Source organism: Pelecanus crispus, chromosome 7, assembly GCF_030463565.1.
Source record: "Pelecanus crispus isolate bPelCri1 chromosome 7, bPelCri1.pri, whole genome shotgun sequence".
In the NCBI taxonomy this organism is placed as follows: Eukaryota; Metazoa; Chordata; class Aves; order Pelecaniformes; family Pelecanidae; genus Pelecanus; species Pelecanus crispus.
In genome coordinates, this window is record NC_134649.1 from 15,825,903 (window position 1) to 15,850,913 (window position 25,011).

General features: G+C 36.7%; 1 protein-coding gene across 2 annotated transcripts in view; it reads right to left on the bottom strand.

Annotated features, from left to right (window-relative positions):
• NEDD4 (NEDD4 E3 ubiquitin protein ligase) overlaps nucleotides 1-25,011 on the bottom strand; it is a 64,244-nt gene that overhangs the window by 17,325 nt on the left and 21,908 nt on the right. Inside the window, exons 1-7 of one of the 2 annotated variants that reach the window (XM_075714547.1) lie at nucleotides 23,281-24,878; nucleotides 8,323-8,373; nucleotides 5,671-5,732; nucleotides 3,618-3,720; nucleotides 2,557-2,726; nucleotides 1,858-1,975; nucleotides 1,563-1,730 (exon numbers count right to left, since the gene is read on the bottom strand). In XM_075714547.1, the coding sequence (XP_075570662.1) occupies nucleotides 1,563-1,730; nucleotides 1,858-1,975; nucleotides 2,557-2,726; nucleotides 3,618-3,720; nucleotides 5,671-5,732; nucleotides 8,323-8,373; nucleotides 23,281-24,795 (2,187 nt within the window). In that variant the 5' untranslated portion in view covers nucleotides 24,796-24,878. Of the gene's footprint in view, nucleotides 1-1,562; nucleotides 1,731-1,857; nucleotides 1,976-2,556; nucleotides 2,727-3,617; nucleotides 3,721-5,670; nucleotides 5,733-8,322; nucleotides 8,374-23,280; nucleotides 24,879-25,011 lie in introns of those variants that run through there. The other variant, XM_075714548.1, reaches the window with a different exon arrangement.

Sequence of the window (25,011 nt, forward strand, 5' to 3'; positions counted from 1 at the left end):
ACAGTTTTCATCCTGAACAAAGTATCTTATTTGTTTTGAAACATTAATGCAATATAATATTTTTGAAACTACTGTTTCAATACTGCTAGAAACATTAAGTTCACAGTGTCTATTACAACCTTAAAAGAGAATATTAGAGAGGCTTGTGAAAGTTCTGAAAACCCTAACAATAGATGTTTTGGCATGTAAAACATTAGAGTTAATTGCAACCAGTTACATTACAATTGAATTTACAGTATAGAACTTACTGTGTTATCTTGTCAGTAGACTAACGCCTGTGATCTATCAGAGCTCACACAACTTTTCAGAGAGTAGATTAAGTTAATAATGACAAGATATGAGAGTCTGAGACCTCCAGTTTGAGAAGAGTAATTCAATCCCTGGACTTTGCATAAGCATCCACCTTTCTGCCTAAAGCCATATTTAGATCTATTAGATTTATTTGTTCTTGCAAATAATTTGAACATCTGCCTCTTCCTTTGCTTAGGCCACCCAAGCAAGCTGAAGTAACAGTCTTCTTCCTATCCATAGGATTCTGAATAGCAGAGATCAAGTAAAGTCTTGTTACTCTCACTTTGCTGTTTCCAGCAACACTAGTGATGCCTTTGTACAAACTTAGAAAAACATAGCCAATTCCAAATTTATATTTGGAATGGCATTGTCAGCATCACAAAAGCTAATGGTTTTATTTAAGGACCAAAATCGTACAGACTACATGGTCTGGGTCACCTTTACAGGCTTTCCTCAATGGACAGTGGATTTCTCAAGTCCCATATCAGGTTACAAGGCTGTTTGTGGAGCTCCAGTTTCACAAGACAGCTGAGCTTATTTAATTGCTTGCTACCACCAAAAAGACAAGTCTCTCTCCTAGCTATGTACTGCTGCTTCCCCTTTGCCACTGTAGTATTTGTCAGACAACTTAGCATGCTGTTTCAGCTTGCTAAAACTGCAAAAAAAAAACCAGAGTTGGGGGAAAAAGAGAATAGTTTTCTTCTGGGTTAGCAAGCTCAACAGACTCACCGAGAAGTCAGACAAGTTTCATAACTGGCACAAGGGCTGTGGAACTGTATGAGCAAGGTCCCTTTTTCACTGCTATGGAGTCACCATGTTTACTCAGCCCAATCATAAAACCTTATCCCAAAACTCACAATGAAAAACGAGTTATCTTAAAACTTGTCCTAGTGGAAAAAGTAACCAATATAGCACAACTCCCTTAGAAATAAGCTTGCAGGGTATAGACAGCTTCCTTCATCTGTAGTTTTCAGCAGCACACAATATGACACTAGAGTAAGAGGTAGATTTACAGACTGAAAAATAGTTCACGCAAGTCTGTTTTAATCTCAGGCAGAAATTCATATAAGCAAAGTGGGGAAGAATAAAATGTTTGCTTAGACAGGGTTCTATAGTAAAAAAGATTACTCAAGTTCTCTGTATTCGAGATGAAATTAAAAATATAATTGTTAATATGAAGTATTTATGGATCTAATTCTATCCATAGTAACCTTTTGTGGAAAATATTATAGATATTTCTGTACATTCTAACAATGAGAAAAGTAATTTACAGTATAGGCTGCTGACTGGCCTGTAGCTGAACTTCCAGAGGTAGTAAGTCTGGTATTCAATTCTTCTGCAAGATGAGTCTGTATATCACAATTACTCTGAGAGAGAGGTATTTGAACATTCTGGTTGCTATACATTGTTGCCTCGTCTTCAGTTATAATTTCCCAGCTCTTTAAAAAGAAAATAAAGAAAAAACATTTTTTAAAAGTAGTTCCAAGTTACAAATAGTTAAGACAAGCTTTCTGACTGGATTTAAAAGTTACTTGCATTTCAGAAACATTTAGAGATTGTTTTTACCTCAGGGGAATCTCTGTTGTCTACATTGTCCGTATCCTCTGATATCTGTCGCCGATGAGTGAACACATGCTGGGCCTCCAACTGCACACTACCAATATCTGCAACGGCTACATTGTCCCTGTTGGGGGCGGGGGGAAGTCAGCGTACAGTAGCCATATTTTATCTTTCAACAGTAAGCTAGGCTAACAGCAAAAACATACTTGATAGTCATTTTGGCAGAAGAAAAAGAAACAGTCATGAGCTATAAAAATTAATGTAAACTGTTTAAAAAGAATAAGCATTCATGTCAATGTGAAGTGTAAGTTAAACTAAAGAACCATATAGCATTCCACGTATTATTTTTGTAATTCACAGGCTAAGGGGAAAAAAAAATCTGAAAAAAACAAGGTAAATAATTTAATGCCATCCCTGCTGGGAAGAAGGAACCAGGCTTAGAGCTGGAAAATAATTTGCTTTCCATTACCATAGTTATTAACTCTTACAATTGCAACCACTTTCTATTTGAATGCATACTTCCAGGGAACAGGAAGAGCACTGTGCAGTTAAAATGGCCACTAGCCAGTGACCATTACACGTCGGCTTGAAGGTTAAGCTGTGGAAAGCTCTCTACTAATTCTCAAGCTGTTCACTTTCTAGTTCTCCCTGCTTTCAACATAACTAGAGTGAATAAGACTTGAATTTTCAGGCCAAAAGACATACTGAGCAGTTGGTCTTTTCCACTGTGTTCTTCTGAATTCATGATTGACATAGTAGGTCCTGCCGAGAATGTCTTGCCTTTCTTCCCAGCCTGAAGGCAGCGGAGGAGATTCCTGCTGCTGCTGCTGTGGCTGGCTAGCAGCATCTGGTTGGTCCAATATAATCCACCCAGGCTAAAAGATATAATATTAACTACCTTTAATATTAGCAAAGTTGAAAAATTATCTCAATGTATTAAACCACCCCCCCCTTTAAGGTGCAGTGCCATTACATCTTAAGCCAGTAAGACTGGCTCTGGGTTTTATTGTGTATATTTCTGAAGAAATGATAGGACAAATTATGCATGCAGAAATCTTATTTTTAACTCAAGTTCCTTAAACATTAGCATCAAAAGTTGTTTATTCCAGGAAAATAAACCACATTCATAGAACAGATTTTAAAAAGTAAATAAATTTCATTTCATACATATGCTGCAAATGTACTAGTCAGATGAGCATACCATTTTGTAACATAAAGTTTAATTACAGCAAGGGTGGTAATGCTAATTAGAGTTATTTAAGTCTTGAAAAAAAAGAAATCCATTGATTTAAATTGGATGTGCTTACAAAAGCTTACAAATGTAAAGCACTTAAGATCAAAATATCCTTATAAATTGGGGAGAGCTGAAATTCTAAAACCAGCAAGATATTGGTATCTGGCTGGCTGGCTGTGGTCAAACAACGTTAAACAGCAGTAAAAATACTGGGCAATGATACTTTCGTTAATTCTAAAACAAGAAAAGTTACATAGACATATGGCAAGCCAGTATGAGGACAAAAACAAAATGCATGTTTTCTTTTTTAGATATACTGAGAAAGCCACTCCTTTAGTTAGAAAAACTGCTCCAGAATTTTTATGCAGACTTACAACTTTTATGTAACATACAAGCAATCGCTTTTCACTGGTTTGTTTTTAGAAACACTATTTATAGCTTAGTGATTTCTAACATTCATTTTTACTGTAACTACCCTTAATAGCTGAAGACATTTACTAGGTTTTTCAGCAATAAATACATCTTTTCCCACCTCTAATTCTTCAGCCTGTTCTGTGGTTTCTTCTTCAGACCCATTACTTTTAGGTAAGTAAGTCATTTTTAATCTAAGGTGGCCTTTAACTCTTGATTTATGGCTGCGGAAGAGAAAATAAAATGTTCTTATTGTGCACTTGTGAAACTGTTACCTGGAAATAAAATAGCTGAAAAAGCACAGCTAGAGGATTATTCTTAAGTTTCTCAACACCAACTTCGCTTTTTATAGTTTAAATTAATGAAGTTCTATAATGGCATTTATGTTTTTAGACTTCTGAATACACTTTGATGTTATGTACCACAACTGGAAACCTTTCTTTCCAACTCACTCTTCTGAAAATTTCCCTAATATCCAATGCATAACAATAAAGAACAAGAAAATAAAAATAACAATTCATATGATTATAATAATTTGGCTGTGTGCAGACAATTTATCAAGCATTATTTCAATCTACAGGACTACTTTTCCTAAAACTCTAAGTTCCAGCAAGCTCATATACTTCAGCATCTGCCTCTCTGTATCTAGCTTAATGCATCATTAGAAGCCTGAAAATAGGATTTCCCCATGGTGATTTTATTAAATATTTTTACTTGGTAAAGAAATCTGCCAAATTATCTCATCTGTTTGACTATTAGCGTAAAAAAAGGAAAATAAGAGTACTGAAAATATCACTAGTGAGTCAACTGGATACCTGCACATCATCTTATTAAAAGAAAAAACCCCCCACACCCCTATCACTAAGGTCTAATGCTTTGCACTTTTTTTTTTGCCATGCAGAGTGCATTAGATTTTCTCATATCCAGAAAAACATTTCATATTGGATTATAAATATGTTCATTCAGATCGTATTTTGGTTTCAGAAAAGCCCACATCCCTTTGAAAGAGGAAGTAACCTACTACTTTACTTGCCAATACAATAGTTGAAGTAATTCATTTCAGAGTATTAACATGTTAATAATTCTTACTCAGCTTGAGGTATTAGGAAGGTAGTAACCTTAATATTCCTGTCTAAGTAAATGCAAATATGAGCAAAATTGAAGAACATGCATCAACAATACTAAAGCATGTAAAAGTTACAGTAAGATTTCAAGGCAGAAAAGTGCCTGAACCTGTGGCAGTATCTCTTACTACAAAGCACTGCCAAATTCATGTGGTAGCCACTACAAGAAGAGGTCAGATCCTTGACTAACAAACAATTTAAGTTTATTTATGCAGACACAATAAATATTATTCTTCATTCATTTATAGGATAGGAAATGTTAAATTCAGAAAAATAGATCAAAATGAAACTTGACAGTCACTAACTCTGTTAAAATCATTGATCTGCTAAAAAATCAGGAAGTGTAAAATACTTAAAAAATTGCTACCAACATGGCTGAGAAAGACCTATAGACCCCACATGTTCTAATGTTACTTCTAAATTGGAACCTATTCTCTCAAAATTTTGACATGCATTTTATGTATTTTATTTTTTATAGAAGTTGCTGAAAACTCCTCAGATTTAGGTTAAGAATCTACATTTTAAAAACAAATATGAAACGCGTAACACTAATATCAGTGTCAGACTGTTACCTATCATTTAAAAATTCCTTATTTTCTTAACACAGGCCTTCCTAAACCTTAAGCAGCTTTTCAGTTTAAGTTTTGTTATGTTTATAATTCAGGTCACATGAAACTGCTTACATGAAACAAGCAAACAAAAGAGATGGGAAGGCAGGAAACAATTTCAAGTTGAAAAGGGATAAACGAGTTATGGCATAACATTGGTCACCGATTTCACTGTTCAGCAAAACAGTAAATTGTTCAGATGAAGTTGCCATGTGAATTATAACATGGCCTGAAGAAAAATGGTTTATTCTTACCAAATAATCTGTAAGTTTTTAAACAAATGCTGACTTTTTAGTAGAACCACAAATATCTTACTCCATTGATGCTCAAATTTCTTTGGTGAAAACATAAAAATTTAGATAATATTTACATTGGTACAAGTAATTACATAACAGCATTGTTTAGATATGAAAGTTAGAATTTTTATGTGGCATTTACTAACCTTCTTGGATGAAGAACAAAATCCTTAAATGTATATGGTCTCTCCATACTTGGATTTTCTGTCTGGAATAAGACAAGTTTTTCAAGAAAAATCTGTATCAAACACTTGAACTTAAAGAAAATTATCAGACATTTACAATGAGTTGCTTTAAAGGCCATATAACATTTTAAAATTTAAATTATCGGTTTAGGTATAGTAAGAGCAATACCAGCTTTAATCTTAGTAATAAGACTAATTCTCTGGTTCAAGAAAAACAAAAAACCTTTCAGTGTATACATATATTATAGTTTCTAAAGCACAGAGAAAAAAATGTTTAGCCTGCAAGCAAGAAATAGATTCTCTATTTTCACATTTAAAATATCTACCATAACTCTTTTTCCTCCCTCAGTATTTTTCAAATATTTTTACATAGAACATACATAAAAAGCCATTTCTAGCCTTAGAACCTGGGGATAAAAAATAATTACAGAAGAATCCATTCTGAGAACATCTCTGCTTTGATTCACAGAAGTGAAGCTGCTCAACAGAAAGAAGCACAGAGGTAAACATACATCATTTTATAAATATACATCCCAGGTACAGTAGAGAAATACACATGAGGGATCATTAAAGAAAACAAAAGATGTTTATTTTTCTGGTTAACATAAATATTTATAATCCACCTGAAGTTCTGCAATTCTTACAAAAATATTTGATTTTTACAATACCATATGTTTACAAACATTTGTAAATCTCTTTTTTGAGGCTTTTTTTTTTCCCCTCCTTTTTGAGCTGTTTGTAAATTCTGAACCCCAGAATCTAAAGGTTAGACATTATAAGTCAGAGACTTTAGAATTTTATTTTTGAACTGTTGAGCTTTGTTATGAAACAGTCCTAAGACTAAGCTAAGTTTTACTGAATATGATAACTATACACCAAATTTCAAAAAGAAAAATGCTCTCTTATATTTCAGAGATTTCAGTGTAAGCTCTTATTAATACAATTTAGAAATACTACACTCAAGTTGAAGTGTTCCACCTTCACTGAATTAAAATGCAGATCTTCAATCCTGTAACAATGTATGTGTTACACTGGTGTTACCTGCAAGATCAGGCTCTATACTTATAAAATGAATTGTCTTACAACTAAGGTAAATACATCTTTGAAATTAAAATGGAATTAAGATTGAGTTTTGGTTTTGTAGGTTTGGAGGGTTTTTTCGCCTCCCTCCAACATTACATTATTTCTACCAACACACAGAGTAAGACCCTGTGGAAATACACCCACAGAGAGAAAAAGAAAAATATTATCTTTCTAATCTAAGTTTTATAATTATTTTCCTGACTTTCCAAAACCAAAAGTTACCTTAGATTCAATGCTAGATTACACTTGAATTAATACATTTTTGTTTTGGAAAGAGCAAATTCATATCTGCCAACTATCTTACCTTGCAGATGATTTGCCCTTTTTACATGTCTCTTATTACCAGTTCTTTTTAGTTATGAACAGTTTGCATTTGCACAGCATCAAGAAAAACCAAAACTGCATGTAATAAAGAATTTATAAACTGATTTTATTTATCCAAGATGTATTTACTTATGTAAATGAAAAACTTTCAAAAAATCCACCTATATTTGGGCCAATAAAGTACAATGGATTTAGATGGCAAGACCAAGTAATTAAGAACAAGGAACCAGGAAGATCGAAACAAAGAGGAGACAGGGAAAAGGCGATGAAGAAAACAGCCATGAAAACACTCAAGTGAGGCTCTATAAATTAGTTTATGCTAAAAAAAAAAAAAAAAAAAAAAAGAAGATGCACCAATATCTCCAAAAGACCCCAGATATTGCTGTCCAGCTTATTAGTGGGAAGTGAAAACACAGATAGCCTTCTCCAGAGGGACATTACGGCCAGTCTTTCCAAGACACCTGACTGAGGGAAAAGGAGTTAGTGTGATCTCGCATACCAGTTACAGTGGGAAATGGGACATATCTGTAACTACCCCTGACACAGTTCTTACCAGAATGAAAGAACAACTGCTCTTGGAAAGGTTTTGCCACAGTTGTTATCCTGTCTTTAAAACAGTTGCTGATATATCTGTTAGTATTTGCTAATGTTTTGAGACCTCAGAAGAAAATGAAAGGCTTACTTATTTCAATGTTCTTAGTGATATTTCTTTAAAACAATGTGCTTTGCAAAAGCAATACAAAACCAAAAACTAAAAAAAAAAAAAAGTACAAAGCAACACTAGCTCTATTTCCCACTTACCCTCTTCTGTATCTGTTTATGGGAATAAGGAATATTAAAAGTAAATTTGCAGACTTTAAAGAAAATATTTTAAGAAATATGACAATTACAATCTGTTCTTGTCTTTAGGACTGTTTAAAACCTTGCATTTTTATTCTTGAAAAAGGTAAATGCACTCCTAACTCGTGCAGCAGCAAAACCCAGTATCTAAACACAAGGTAACCTACATTGTTTTGATAAATATCAGCACTAAAAAAACCCTAACAAATCCACAAAAGAAAACCAAACAAAAAACCCACAGAGCAGAAGAAGTTAATCACTTATGTTATCAGTATGGTTAACTTCCTTAGATGACTAATACTGTTGCATACAGAATCATTTTTCCCTTTCACAGTCTCAAAACAAAACCAAACAAAAAATACAAACCGGTAACTGATAAAGAGGAATATCCACTTGCCCAAGAAAATCATCTCGAGTCTACAGAAAATAAAAAAAAAACAAAAAAAAACACAGAAAGTTTAAAGTTGCAAAGCATTTTAAAAAACGTTATTCCAAACCCCTGATAGCATTGTAATGCTTTCTAATAATTTAAAGAAACTCTTGAATTATAGACAATAAAACTTGTTCTGTATAGAACAAGTTACGATAGACCCAACACTCAGAGCCTTGGACAGTTTTGCCTTCCTCAAAATAAATTCGTTTATTACCCAGTTTGAGGGAGCTGGGGGTGGAGACTGAGATTGTTTTTTAAATCATATACACTAATGCTAATCAAACAGGAGAGAGTTGTTAAGCATCAGGACCCAGACTGTCACCAGCTCCAGTAGAAACATCATCTTAAAGGCAAAGAGTAAAGACACTTTTTCCCTTAGTTGTTTCAGAAGAATAACTGTCTTGGTATATGCTTAAGCTACTAAACATTTATCACAGATTAACACAGAACTGAAGACCTTCCTCCCAGGAGCACCTGACAATTTCTAGAAGCCTAGGCAGCTCTTTAAAACAGGCATATATACACATTTTTTTCTTTTCAAAATAATACAGCTATTATAAAAAATAAGACAAAGTGAAAATAAGTTTCATCTGTGATAAGTGCTCTGGAAGTTCCAGCAACTCCAGCAGTCCCAAGCCTGGCAGCAGGAGCTTCAAATTTGGCATCTCCCCTATCCCCTGCCTGACATTCCTGTTGACATCTGAAAATATGCTAAAATTCATTATATCTATGAAAAATACCATTTGCCTACGTACACTGCAGAGTTTAGTTTTAAGAACTAAAATCTGAAAGATTCTGCCCTGACTCGGATGTCTTGACTGTCCAACTACAACCAGACTACGAATGCAGCAACTTTGCAGGGGAGGGACTGACAATACATGGTATCATCGTACAGTTTACTTTTGATCATCGATTTTTGCCTGCCAAAGAAATTAAGATTTTAGTAGTTTACATAGGTAATTTCAGCATTCGCCAACAGTCACCACCAACAGTCAAAGTACTTTACTTGACTTCTTACTGGATTGCTGGAGCATATGTTGAATTGTTTCAAGTTCATTTGTGATTCGAAAGCCTTTGTGAACCTCCACAAAAGCAGGAAAATGTATTACATGGGTCATTTAACATGAAGACATATCATTGCCTGTGTGCTAAAAGTAAGAGGGCATGAAATTTTTAAAAGGTATGTATAAGCCTGTGGCATTTTTCAAAAATCTACACTGTAACAAGACCAGGCTTTTTTTCATAGACAGAATAAGGAACTGTGAAAGTCTTCAACAGTGTAGCCTGTGCAGCCTCTGTATTTCTAGCCTTCCTGATTTCTCCAGCTAACAAAAGATTTGGTGCCTATTCTTCCCTACATCCTACAACAAACTTTTATTCAAACTCATCACCCAAAGATTTTGATGGCCTTCTTCCATAAAACTTTCCACTATGAGGCTCTGCATCTTGCTGACATCTATTTCCTTCATCTCAGGGCAAAGCCGTGTGCTTCACCTTTCCTCTAGCATGACTGTATTTTTAATTTTCAATGCCAATGTTTTATAGTATTAAAACTCCAGTCCAATTCTACTCATTGTTTTGTCCCATCGATGGCATTCTTCATTCAAATAGTTCTGACATTAAAGGCTAGAGGTATTTCTTGAAGCAGTTCTTTCTTCCTTAATAATTTTACTACCTTTTTTCTTTAGCTCTGTTGTCCTAAGTTTGTCCATTTCATCTGTAAATCGTACATGTATATGGAGAACCAGTGGCTCACATCTGCATAAGCTCCTATTTTTATACCTCCAAAAAGCACAACTAGACTGCAGAGCTTGCCATAGATGATAACATGCTAGAAATCTAGAGATACATAACTTTCAATTGAATTTGTAGTGTGGATGTCTTATATTCAGATGGGGGGGGAGTGGAAATAAAAACAAAACACCCACCTTTTTAGTTCACAAACTCATTTGAGATACAAAGCTACAACTGGTTTTCATACCTGAAGAGTCTGAAGCTTCCCTGAACTACTGAAGGAAAACTTTCTGTATTATTATAGACCACAAGCTTCTGGAAAAATATAGCTATCATTTTTGCCTATGAGGTTTTTTTTTTTTTTTTTTAAAATGGCACAGCACATACCTTAGACATGTTAAAAGGCTTAGTATTTGTAAAGTTCTTGGCAATCCTCAAGTGGAACATGCCTTTCAAATAAATTACTGGAATGTGGGACAAAAGTCTGCTGTATTTTAGAAAACCTCAGAACATTGTGTTTGTTACCAGCATTATTTTAGTACAGGCTCCTGTTATTCACTTTATTATTCTGCTGTCTCTCCTGCTATTTTTAGCAGAGCTAGCCTCGATAACCAACCTTTAACAGTACTTTCTCCTCCAGCCAGAGAGTAAAATCCTCCAGTGGAGATTTTTGTTGACCTCCAAACAACTAATAAATAGATCAGATAGCAGGAATGCTCTTTAGCAATGTGCCTCACTATGACAAGCTGACTAACAGCCTTCAAAGAAGTGCCAAAGAAGCTTTGAAACAGACATCACACATATTAACAATTAAATGTCAATGGAGTTGAAATTGTTTGGATCTCTGTTTCATGTGAGCAGGCATCCCAGTTTTTTCAAGACAGACAAGTGGGTCAGTTGTTCTTGTCAACTTCTAATTTCTTAACGGCCGGAGAACTCAAACTTCCTGCTTGCCAAACCGTAAGTGCATAAACCTCAATTAATGATATAGTACACTAACAAAGAAGCCTTTTATTTTACTGATTCATTGGTTTAGTCTATAGAAAGTTATTAAAAACATGTGAGGACAGACAGCTGCTGTATACAATACATTTAAAGAACTCTAGTGCAATGCCAAAAGCCAGTGCTCAAAGAGGAAAAGCACCAAAATAAAGTAATCCAGTCCAAAACTCATTTTCATCTACTTTATGAATATATATTTAATAAGCCTTAACAGTTAAGATTTTGGATTTTTTTCTGCAATTCCCATCAGAAATTGGATACAGGTACATTTTAAATAGACATGTTTATCTGAGTCACACACTTAAGAGCCATACTGAGAACATTACCCGTAATTTATCAGGTTTGAAGACAGTTAACTGAATTTAATGCCTTTCTTAATTGCTGGATTCACAACAGTGCCTTTTGAAACAGCTCTTGTATAAGACCAGGGTGTTGAAATAACAGGTACTTTCTCTAGCAACTTTTGTGACTAATTTTTCTAGGTGTTAGTGCATGAATTAGAACCTAAGTATATTCCCAGTCTTTTTCTGACTATTTAGACAGCTAGTTGTGCACAAGTCAGTCTTCACACGGAAATCTACAGCTGTATGACAAAATGAGAGAGCATACAGCTTTTATTGGAGGGAATATAAAGTATCAATTCAAATTGAAAAAACAAACACTGATCTGGACTATCGCTGCTTAAGAAAACAAGACCTCAATAGATCCCTTATAAAACCAACATTCTTCTTGCTTAAACACCCAAACATCAACATTAGTTACAAGCTTGATGAGAATGAAAAAAAAACTTTCCTGAGCTATACTAGCAACTTCATGTATTTTTCTTTTCATGCTGCACTGAGTATATTATTTGGTTCTCTTGAACTCTAAATCGAGAAAAGTGAGCTTTTTTTCTTCCATACAATACTGCCAGCATAGGCTATTAATCACAGGAATATAACAGTTTCAAAAAAGCAAAATTTACTTATCATGTTAAGATCTTACCAAATTAATGGATTCTAAAAGTAATGTTTTCTCTATCTGGCAAAGCAATAAATACTTTGTTGCATGGAATTCCTGAAAGTCACAGTCTCCTGTATTTTTAAGGGGGAGAGGTAGATGGTGAGGATTTTTTTTTTTTTAATGACGTGTAGACATTTCTTTTTAGTTGGCATCTATGATCAACTATCTGTCATACTGAGATACAAGAACCTATCAGCATTTTCAAAATAGAGAAAATGCGTACTGCTAGATCAATGGTTATTTCGCAACATATGTTTCTGCAGGACCTTCAGCCTTGCTGGCTGCTTCAACAGCAAGGTGTCAGCACAACATGCCTCAGCAGTTTTACCATCTGTTTAACAGACAGCATTTAGAAATGACACTAAAGTTATTTTCACTAATTCTCCCTCGCTTCCAAAGATACTTCAAGAGAACTGCTTCTCTAAAAAGACCAGAGCAAAAGTGTCATCTGTTTCTCCATTTATAGCTTACACTTTTTATATAGAACCAATATCTTATAGATAGCTTCCTTAAAAGTTCATATTTAGTCAACAGTAATTTTATAACAACGTTCATATATTACTTCACTCAATGTTTGCTAATTTGAGAACTTGTGCTTAAAAGTTCATTAACAAAGCGATTCCAGATAGCTGGGTTGGGGTTTTTTTTGTATATGAGAACTCACACAGGTCACAGGAAGACAGGAAGTCATCTAATATAACTGAAGCATACTTAAGCACAACATAAACAGAGAACAAGTCAAAAGTTAGTAATGTGTACATTTTATTCATCAGGAATTTGAGTTCCTTTGGGTGTATGGACAGATGTGCCAAATAAGCTACCATATAAAAAGAAGGAATATTACATTTTATGAAAAGTCAAGAGCCAATCCAGACTTGGCCTCCTATGTTAAACCAGCCAACGCTAAAAAAAAAAAAAAAAAAAAAAAATCAGAAAACAGTACCAAATATTTAATTAGGTACTATTTCAACAAGCCAGTCCTGACATCGAGTCAGTCAACCTCACAGCAGTATAAAAAAACATAAAACTTAACGCATCTATTTGTGGAAGCTTTTGTGCCAAGTCTTAAGACTTCAAACAAAGTCTGAAAAACAAACTCATGTAGTAACAATTCCAGCTGCACTTCTCCCTTCACCAATTAACACTATAAAGCTTAACACACTCAAAAAATATACAACCCTATCAAATGTTAAACTGCACATGTAATTTGCTCCCTGAAATGAGCAACAGATAAACTAGGTATGACAGATGTTAACCACACTGACTAATTAATACACTCAGCCAAAGGACTCAATACACAGTCAACTACTCAGAGCAAGAGGGAACAAAGGGAATTAAGAAAAAAAAAAAAAAAACAAACCCAAAAAACAAACTATTTGCCTCCAAAGGGCAGACAAGCAACTGAAGCATCTCTGCATCATGGTCACACTCGTGGGAATTTTATCAGGTCCAGTACAGTGCCACACACATGCACAAAATCAGGTTAAGCCTGGAAGCTGCTTTTTTCCAGCCCTAAATATAATTTTGAATAGTCAGCCCAGGCTGTATGAGTAACTGACCCCTTCTAAGAAATTTCTGCAAACACGGACCTACAGCAGGGCTGGATGCAGGCTGAATGGCCTCAGCCTACTCCAAAGTTAGTCCAGCATTTTTAAAAGCATTCTTAAGTCTACAGTTCTCAGCTACTGTTGATCCAAATTCAACATCAACACTAGCTCAGGAATTCCCGGCACCTTTCTACCAGCGCACGGCTAGCAGCCACTGCCAGCCACGCTGCAGTTTTCCACGGTCTTCTAGACTCCACCTTAGTCTTCAGCCACCACTGATCTGAACAGGAGCCCCAAGCCCTGGGATCTCTCCCAGCTCCAAGCCTAAACAACCTACTGCAGCCAGTCCTAAATGTAGACACAGATGACCAGGCTACAGCAGAACTTACTGGTTTCTCTTAAGGCGTGCTGTGCTCAAGTTACAAATCCTACCTGTCCAGAACCAGTCTGCGTGAACTGACCTTGGATGCCTCAACCTCTACAACACAAGGCAACTACAACACAAATAACACATCCACAATTACTTTTACAACAAAAGCAGTACTACAATTTATTTCAGATAAGCTCAATAACATTTCTTACTAAAGTTACATTACACTTCCCACATTAGACACGGGTTTTATTGGCCTATACTTTGCCGGATGTTAACCACTTTGGATTTATTCTTTATAAGTTAAATATTTGTTCCAAATCCAACTTACTAGAAACAATGATTGCTACAACAACTGGCTAAGGTAGAAACTCTATTTAAAAATAAGTAACGTTCATAATAAATTACAGAAACCTTTTTCTTTGAAAAGCCCTTGTGCTTTCACATTATTGAACAAGGCCTTCTCCCTTATGCCAGGAAAATCACAGATTGCCAGAGAAATCATCTAGGTCTAAAAGAATCCAGTTCTATTTTTCTTCCCACATTCCTGAGTAGCTGGAGTGTCCCATTTGCATTTTAATACACCTTAACTTCAATGACTCCAATTCAAGTTTGTATGTAATTTCAGCCAGGAACTTGCTGATGTCCTTCTTAAATTGTTTGCTTATGTTCCAGTTGATACAGCTGAAAATGGCCCAAGGTCTCAAACAATAATTGCATCTATCTGTAGACTTTTCAGTTTACCATAAACTGCCACAACAGAAAAAAAAAGAGTGATGTACTCTCTTGAAATAGAGATGATTACAGATCCATAAACTAACACTGAAATAAGCTACAAACATTTTGCTGGCTGTAAATCAGCATGTTCTGTTCATCACAGGGAGTGAGGAAGAAAGTTCACTTGAAACAGTGACACTTAACAGAAATGCAGGGCAGTCCCCTTCAGACAAGGGTGAAAGTCAGTCATAAGCAAATGACATGCCTGAAAAGGCCAGTCAGTTTTGCTTGCTTGCTCAATCTGTGAAATTCATCCACTTCTGGAAGATGAGAAACCACATACTGGTACACAGAAGAACACTCTCAGCCCAGGGTGAGGGGAGCACTTGAAAGAACATTTCTACCATTCGATCCTAGGTGGCTGCAAGGGCTGAGGAGGCACCAAAGAGCCTAGTAGGCAGGTTAACGCTCTGCACAGCCTTGTATCCCTTCCCTAGTAATGACCAAGAGCAGATGTTTAAGAAAACAATAAAAGCAACAGTTAAGAATAGTACTTCCTCTGATATATCCCCCAGTTACTAATGAATAAGTGGTCATGGACTTTTTGATCATGACACTAAATACATACTGAGAATGTAATACCCGTTGATGGACCTTTCTTCAACTTATCCAAAGTCTTCTTAAAATCCATTTCTACTTTTAGTATGCACAACATCTTGCACAGCGAGCTCAGCAACATATAAGAGAACATATTTGTTTTATAAGAGTGGATTCTCTGTTTAAATTCACCTCCCCTAAACTATAGTTTTATAAAACTCCCTTTATACCACTCTCCCCCACACCTCCCCCCACCAAAAAAAAAGAAAAAGCTGAAAAGCCCTTGACTGCTTAGTGTCTCCTCACATAAAACTTATCCCTATCTTGTGACCCTTCTTGGTATTTTTCTAGTTCTGTTATACATGCTTTCTGAAAAAGGATGACCAGAAATATGCATGCCATGCACACATGTGGATTTGTACAACTCCATAATGGTGTTTTTAATTTTGTTAGTTTATTCCTTTCCCAATAAATCCTAACTTTCTATTTGCCTTTCAACTGTCAACAAGTTTGGGCTGACATTTGCAGCTCGTCCATCTTTGCATGTCATTGCTTAGTTTGATTTGTAAGACAAAACTTCCTTTTATGAAAGCAGCACTCAGTCTCCCTCCTTGTAAACACAAACGTGTCATATGTCTACTAATTCTATTCCATGTACTCTTTCTTCCAGACCGGCCTGTTGCAGTAGCCTGTAGTTCCCCTTTTGGTCATTTTAAAATAACAGCATGCTACTTACCATCTTCCTTCAGTAAGGGAATCTATTAGATTACAAGATTATTCATTATAGTTAGTATTTCAACAATTTTATAGCTGAGCTTCCTGACAATTCTTGGGAGAATACCTGCAGGTACTATTAATTTTGTTAAGGGCTTCTGTCTTATGCTATGACACTTACAAAACTATGATTTCTACATTCACCATAACATTTTCCAAGAAATGTTTTTGTTTAACCCAAAGTGCTGATCTAATTTCTCAAACAAAGCAAAAAGGATGTACCATTCAAAAAAAAAAAACAAAACATTACAGCAATGATCATGGTCTTGAATCTGAAAGCCTGCAAGTTACTTGGCTAGTTAGGAGTAAAGGGAAGAAGGCCTCTATCTTGCCTTGGGAACAAGTTTTACTTTAACACATTTTTAAATGTATACTAAGCCTTAAGAGCCACAAGCTATAGTTATTCTGTCTACATCAAAGAAGCCACACCATCAATGCTTCCCACTCTCTCATGGGAGATTAAAAGGACATGAATCAATCTGAAGGCTGGATAATTATTTATATAAGCTGTTTCAGGAGCTCTGCTCTGCATGGTTTTGCAGTTTTAGTTTCCCCTTTTGTTGGCATGAGAAACCTACCCAAACTCAGTTCAGCTGCAGACTATAAACAGAATGAGGTTAATCATAATTTGTGCAGAGCACAATCAAATAAAACTCCTCAATATGTATGTGTAGTGTTTGCTGGTGACTACAAAGTGCTAGAGCTTTGATATACAGGGTTATTCAAGTATTCTGGTACAGCTCAGACACTGTTCCTTACAGCATAATCATATTCTGAAAGTTACATATGGTTCACTGTTGCCAAATACAACTTGCTAAAACTGACAAAGAAAAATTTTAGGGATGGACCTGATACCAAGTAATATTGGTAGACCAGTCATCCCCAGGGTATTCAGCCCCCTGAGCTGGAAGACAGGGACAGGGAGCAGAATGGAGTCCTCATAGTCCAGGAGGAAGCAGTTAATGACCTGCTACACCACCTGGACGCTCACAAGTCTATGGGGCCAGATGGGATCCACCTCAGACTACTGAGGGAGCTGACAGAGGAGCTAACCAAGCCACCTCCCATCATCTATCAGCAGTCCTGGTTAACAAGGGAGGTCCCTGATGACTGGAGGCTTGCCAATGTGATGCCCATCTACAAGAAGGGCCAGAAGGAGGACCTGGGGAACTACAGGCCTGTCAGCCTCACCTCAGTGCCGAGAAAGATTATGGAGCTGTTCATCCTGACTGCGCTCAACAGGCATGTGCAGGTCAACCAGGGGATCGGGCCCAGCCAGCATGGGTTCATGAAAGGCAGGTCCTGCTTGACCAACCTGATCCCCTTCTATGACCTGGTGACCCGCCTAGCAGATGAAGGAAAGGCTGTGGACGTCATCTACCAGGACTTCAGCAAAGACTTTGATGCTGTCTCCCATAGCATTCTCCTTGGGAAGCTGGCAGCTCATGGCTTGGATGGGCGTACTCTTCGCTGGGTAAAAAACTGGATGGGTAGCCAAGCCCAGAGAGTTGTGGTGAATGGAGTTAAGTCCAGTTGGAGACCAGTCACAAGCAGTGTTCCCCAGGGCTCAGTTTTGGGGCCAGCCTTGTTTAATATCTTTATGAACAATCTGGATGAGGGGATTGAGTGCACCCTCAATAAGTTTGCAGATGAGACCAAGTTGGGTGCAAAGGGACCTGGACAGGCTTGACCGATGGGCCGAGGCCAACTGTATGAGGTTTAACAAGGCCAAGTGCCGGGTCCTGCACTTCAGTCACAACAACCCCATGCAACGCTACAGGCTTGGGGAAGAGTGGCTGGAAAGCTGCCTGGCAGAAAAGGACCTGGGGGGTGTTGGTCGACAGCCGGCTGAACAGGAGCCAGCAGTGTGCCCTAGAAGGCCAACAGCATCCTGGCTTGTATCAGGAATAGTGTGGCCAGCAGGACTCAGGAAGTGCGCCTGTACTCAGCGCTGGTGAGGCCACACCTCAAATACTGTGTCCAGTTTTGGGCCCCTCAATACAAGACAGACACTGAGGTGCTGGAGCGTGTCCAGAGAAGGGCAACGAAGCTGGTGAAGGGTCTGGAGCACAGGCCTTATGAGGAGCGGCTGAGGGAACTGGAGTTGTTTAGCCTGGAGAAGAGGAGGCTGAGGGGAGACCTTATCACTCTCTACAACTACCTGAAAGGAGGCTGTAGCGAGGTGGGTGTTGGTCTCTTCTCCCAAGTAGTTAGCGATAGGACAAGAGGAAATGGCCTCAAGCTGCGTCAAGGGAGGTTTAGATTGGATATTAGGAAAAATGTCTTCACAGAAAGGGTAGTCAAGCATTGGAACAGGCTGGCCAGAGAGGTGGTGGAGTCACCATCCCTGGAAGTGTTCAAAAAACGGGTAGACGTGGCACTTGGGGACATGGTTTAGTGGGCATGGTGGTGTTGGGTTGATGATTTGACTGATGATCTTAGAGGTCCTTTCCAACCTTAATGATTCCTAGTTTTTACTTTCATTATAAATGATCCAGCCACCAAGCCAGGAAACATGAAAGTGATACTCTACCCTTAATTGGTTTAGTGGTGGACTTGGTAATGTTAGGTTAGTGGTTGGACGGGATGATCTAAAAGGTCTTTTCCAAGCTAAACGATTCTATGATTCTATGATTAATTGATTGCTTCCTTTGCTAATGCTTCCACATAGCAACCATTCACAGCTAGTCATGGCCATAAGGTTTATCACATCCTTTATATGTAACCTTTTTTCCCCCCTGAAGAAGATTGCTAATCAAAAGCTAAAGGCATGAAGAAAGGTGGAGAAGAAGCTGTAACAAAACTCTGCACTTAAGCAAGATGGAAAGTAGAAGAAATCAGTACAAGTTATCAAAGCACTAAAGGTCATTGTTATATAAAGGATGAAAGTAGGAGATCATCCACAAATACTTATAAATTGTCTAATTATTGTGATTAACAGATAGCTTGCATGGTCTCCCCTTTAATGCTTTGATGTATACTTCAACTTCTAAAATTTGTCTGAGACAACATAAGCAGTATTATGTGATTCAAGTCTAACATAGTTGTCACCATGATTCCTCAGAAACAGACCACCTTCCTTTCAACCCCAATTCTCCTTGACTGAGCTGATATTCAATGACACAGCAATATGCCAGACAGTCCTGTAACATGATCCTTCAAGATACGCAATACTGAACAATATGAAAATTATTAGGCGATGATGTTATCATAGCACAATAGCATAAAGAGATGCCAATTTGTTTTTTGCCTTGTATTCCCTCGATAATCTTTTGCTTCACCTGCCCCTTTTCCACCTCACTTTCTTGCACAGATTTGGGACACCAATAGCCATGCAGCCCCTTCGCTCAATATGCAAAGATGGACATAAGCCACAGTTGTCTTCCCCCTTCTGTTGGCACTTCTCCCTGGATGGACCATTATCTTCTGTGAAGGAGTTTTGCTAAGACAGAAGCTCTATATTTAAAAAGGATGCAAGAGAGAAGACAACCTCAGGCTACTCAGTGCTAACTTGTGGTACAGCATTTATCAAGGGAATCAAGATCTTCCAGGCACAGGTTCTGGTCCCCTCAGCATGTTCAGATCAGCTGGGAAGTAAATTAGTGAAGAGAGCCATCCTCACACAGAGCCCCCTCAAATTATTGTTTGTCCAAAATTTTAATCTACTACTGAAAGATTCAAATACCATCTCCTTTTAGAAATACAAAAGGCAGACTTCCAGAACCTGGTGAAAAAAACAAAAAACTTGAGAGTTCAAACTAAAGGTTTTCTTCACACGAACCTGACAGTAGAAAAATGTTTTGGTTATTTTACACCACCTCCGAAGGGTTTTTTTTTTCTTGCTTCAAAAAGTGTATTTCATTCACTAGAGACAAAACTTGAATAAAATTACTTGTAAACAAAAGTACAATAACACAGTGATTCCTTTAATTGTTCAAGAAATTGTTTTAAAGGTATACAGCTGCTGAAATAGATTTGAAAGTACATTTATGATATTCACATTATCTAATCAGCAGTGATACTGATGGGGAAGGAAGGACTAATGTCAACAGGGATGTCAGCATAATATTATACTTGTGGAAGAGATTATCACAGGTTTTTGGTTTTTTTTTAAAGTTTGTTTATGGTCTACAAGAAGTGGAACTGCAGTCACTGCTTCTGCCTTCCTCTGTACCTTTTAAAGTTTACATACGTAAGATGACATGTAAACTGTTCCCTTACTCACTCCTACCCTCCCAATTCACACATGTGATGTCGAAGTGCTTTAGTTGCAGATTTATTTCTACCCTAAGCAAGGGATAGATGCACTGAAAAAACATTAAAAACAGAAATACAAAGTCAAGGACAACTTTCAATGCTGCAAGCATGGACTACCTCTTCCTCCTGCTTTGCATAAATGAAATTCCACTATCTACTGCAGAACCTATTCAATATGTTTCCAGTAAAGATCAGCAGTGGTATGTGGGCCACCACCATTCCACATTTTTCAACTTAATTAAAAATAATCCAAGGCCAGTTGTCACAGAAATGGTGTTTTGATTTTTTTTTTTTTTTTTTTTTAAAGTCAGCCTTTAACAAGCTGTTGATTATAGAAAGCAGGAAATCTGATATGAGGTGGCTGAAGGCTAGTAGCTAGGCACATAAGAAAAGAATGCATAGACCTTTCGCTGCTTCAGACTCTGGAGTCTCTGACCAAAGCACTGATTTGATTTCATGACTGCTCTGTACAGATAGCTGACATTACTAAATGCTACTCCAGTATCAACTTGTTAAATTTGAACCCAGACTCAGCATATCAATATACTAGGCCAGACTAACTGGAGTCAAGAGAAATATTTTGGGAGTTGTTTATTTTTAAATGAGTCACAATACACCACGATAATTAACTGGGCTATATAATTAAATGATTGCCACAGAAGCTATTATATTTGTCACAAAGACTGTAATAGCAAATACAATAGTATTTATCTATTTTATTCCAGTGAATTGCTGAACTGCAATGAAGTCAACTGTGGGGTTTGCTTGGTTTGGTGGGGGAAGCTTTTAATTTTTTTGGTAACATGTTTTACAGGATTTTCTATAAAAACTCATTTTACATAAAGACTGAAAGGGCTATTTCAGGACTGAAAGGCTTCTGTGCCTGTTGTTGCATAAAGGAATCCAAAACAAGTACACTGTTATAAAACCTCTAGTGTGCAGTTTTCTGATGTCAGAGATCTTTTTAATTTGTATGTAGGCACGGCACAAATCTAAATATTTGCAAATACATGAAAAGTACAAGATAACGACAACAATTTGGGATTCACTCTTTTTTCCTATTATTTTTTATTTTTAAACCTTGACTCTCATCTTCTAGGCAGAAGATGAAATCTTAAGAATTCAGGAAGCTTAAAACATGCTGCCACATTAACACAGTAAAAATGCTCAACTGCCACAGAAGCATGCTATCAAGTGCTTTAAAAAGTTAAGTTGTCTTAGATTTTATGTCAATCCACTGTAAACACCACTCCTGGGAACTGAAATAAACTATTGTCAGTCTAGTGTCCTAGGTTTTCTGGAAATGTTTGCCAACAATCTAATCCTGAACTTGGATTCTGTCTAAATTGAATTTATTAAAATTCACTCAGTATTAAAATATAAAATATCTTACATATCAACTGCCATTAAACACAGAGGTTAGCAGTGCAAGTTGATGAGAAATGTACTTGAGGTGCATGACTCAACATGTTTTCCTTTTTACAATACACATTTTAAAAATAACTAGATCCAGACTACTTAAAATGTGTCATAATCTGTTTGTGCTTACTGTGGAACTTACCATCAACTTTACAGTTTGATTTTGGGATGAGGAATCACCAAACAAGATGTACAGTGATTACCTGTGATCCACTGTGAGTTTTATAATGAAGCTTAAACATAGATCACAGCTTTACAAGAAGGAAACTGCATTTTTCTTTAAACTCTTTGTAACCAAAAAGCAATACAAAACTCCAAAGAAGTCAAAAAGTGCAGAATCATCAGGCACTACTTTAAGGGCAACAACAGACTGAAAATTACAGGCTAATACCTCCAAGGTAGTTATATTGCTAGTTTAGAAAGGGACTGTCATAACTAGAGATCTTTGGCATAAAGCCTTTTGCTTAAACAAGCATGTTCGTTAAATGGTAGTAGTGTCAATTCATAAAGAATGAGATCTTAAAACAATTTTGGTAAACATTAATTGCTGCACTTATATATTAGTTTTAATTGTGAATGCTGATAAAATACTCAAATCATGCAAGTCTTCACAATGTTATTTAAACAAGTCTTAAAATCCACATTTCATGTGGCTTATGCCTTACTAATAATATAAACTGCCTTAAGAGTTAGTAAGAGCAAACACACTTCTACAGTTTAGTTGGATGTGAGATTCATTACCAAAAAAATATATTTAATATAAGCTTTCTAGACCCAAGTACTATAATTTGAACAGCAATGTTGTTGGGAGACGTATTAAGTTACAGTGTACTGCTCAGGCTGAAGTAGTGGTTGGAAGGAAAAGAAAAAAAAAAAAAAGGAGAGGAAACTCTGAAAATTCCTGTGGTTCAGGGTGTATACAGAAACAAATGGTATTTACAGTTTCTCTGCTCAAATATTACTTATCTTTAATTCTACATACAGCAAACTGTTCTGTAAAATAAAGCCTATATGAAATAAACCTAAAAGACTCTAGAATAATGCACTCCTTTTTACCCATTTTCATATGCAAACAATTTTAGTAATTACTATTAATTTATTGAGAAGTTATGTATTTAAAACTACAAAACTTCACCTGAGGTTTAAATAATTCCCATGTCTAGATAACTAGACAAGAAAATCCCTTTGAGTTCATGTAAACAGGAAATTATTGTTTATAGTATATTAAATACAGGTATTTCATTGTAAGACCTATTCACCTATGCTACTGTATGTACCATATTCTAAGAAACAAATCTAAAAACCTAATGCTACAGATAATATAAAAATTAACTTCCTAATGGTGACAGTTTGACACCACTAGGAAATTCTGAAATTGTTGTGTTCAAGTCTTGATTGTAAATTTTATTATTTTCCAGTTAAATTTCATCTGTAAAATGTTGTCAAATTTTTCTATAAACCAGAACACTCACCTTATGGGGCCTCCACAAAGAAGTGCTAGACATTTCCCTTTTAGAGGTTCCATATCTTTTCTTAACACCAGTTGTTTTTCCTTCATTCCCAGGTTTGAACTGGATGTGCAACTGAGACGTCCTTGCACTATGACACTTGTATTTAAGGCTGGATAAACAACAAGAAACTTTTTGATGTGATCCTTCCAACGAAACACTTCTTTGCAAAACATGGTGGGTTTTGCTCATCTGTGCATTCGGTCTTTCTAGTTCATTTATATTAATCTGATATCCTGAATCTATTTTTGAGGGTAAACATGCAGATGTGCTACGTGCCAATTTTAAATGAGGGTATTTTGCACTGGAGTTCAGATTTAACTCTGGACTGCAACAGCCATTAACCATTTCACTGCTCGATACAAATGCTTTTTGAGTGAGATGAACTGAAATACATGAAAAGCCATCAGATACTTCTTCACAACTTGTCTGCTCAGAACTATTCAAAATTTGACTTTTGTCCTGTAATGATGTATTCAAGTAAAGCGGTCGAATGTCTCTGACTTCTCCAGAAGAACAAACTGTTTTAGACAGTCGAAGTCCATTGACTGCTGTTGAAAGGAATCCCTTGGCAATGGTTTGATCTTCTTTTTGTGCCAGCTCACTAGGAGAAATGATTAGTTTATGGGAAGTTTGATAGGCGCCTCTATGTGGTAGCTGACCTGAGCTTACTGGAGAAGCTGGAGGAGTATTGGAAGGACTCCTAGGGAAAATAACCAGTGATGAACAACGTCGCAGTGGAATTTTAGTTTTCTTCCTCACTGATAAAGCATCTTGGTCAAAAGTAGTATTACTTCTACACAGAGTTTCCCGAGGTGAGTTGTTCCTACAGGGATTACATTTGTTTGCAGTGTTTCTATATGAAGAATCACCATGTACAACACTACTACAGAAAGTACCATCGCTTGTTGAAAGAGTGCCACTACCACTGTCACTGATGACACTGTTACTATATGAACCTCCATCACTTGTGGTACTTGCACATGATCCGTAGTCACTGCCAGCACTGCTGAACGATCCACTGTCACTAGCTGCAATACTGCCAAGACTGCCATTGCACGGAGCAGTATTGCTCAGAAGGCCATCATTAGATCGATGATCAGCCACAATTCTAGTGCCACAATTTCCTTCATTACCAATACCAATGAATGAAGCATCTTCACCCGTAGCTACAGCATCACCAGACCGAAAACATCCACTGTACTTTCTAGACTGTAGAGAAATATGCAGTGAGGTGCTCTTCTTTATTTGCGATGAAGAAATAGTTGCATTTTCCTCTTGATTAATTACTTGCTGCATTACAGGTGCATAAGTAACTTGTCTAGGAGTCAGTTTCATTTGTGTAACATTAGGTGCAGAATTCTGTGATTTTTTGAAGTACATACAATTGTTACTATCCAAAACATCTTCAGAGGCTTCCGATAATGGATCTGTGTTGCTTCTTTGGGTAGCAAAATGCAATCTTAACCGTCGTGCCATTTGTTCTCATTTCCATGCATGTTAGCAAATGAAAACCACAAAGATCCTTCAGCAGAAAGGCTACAGGCAGCTGCACAGAACCTAGAGCTAGTACATCACAACAGTAAAAGCCCATAAAAGTTTCAGTCTTTGTCCTACTTTCTACAAGATACCAGTGTTAAAAAAAAAACTGTACCTCTTGAAATAAGTCAGCCATTCCTTGAACTGCAGTTTCTG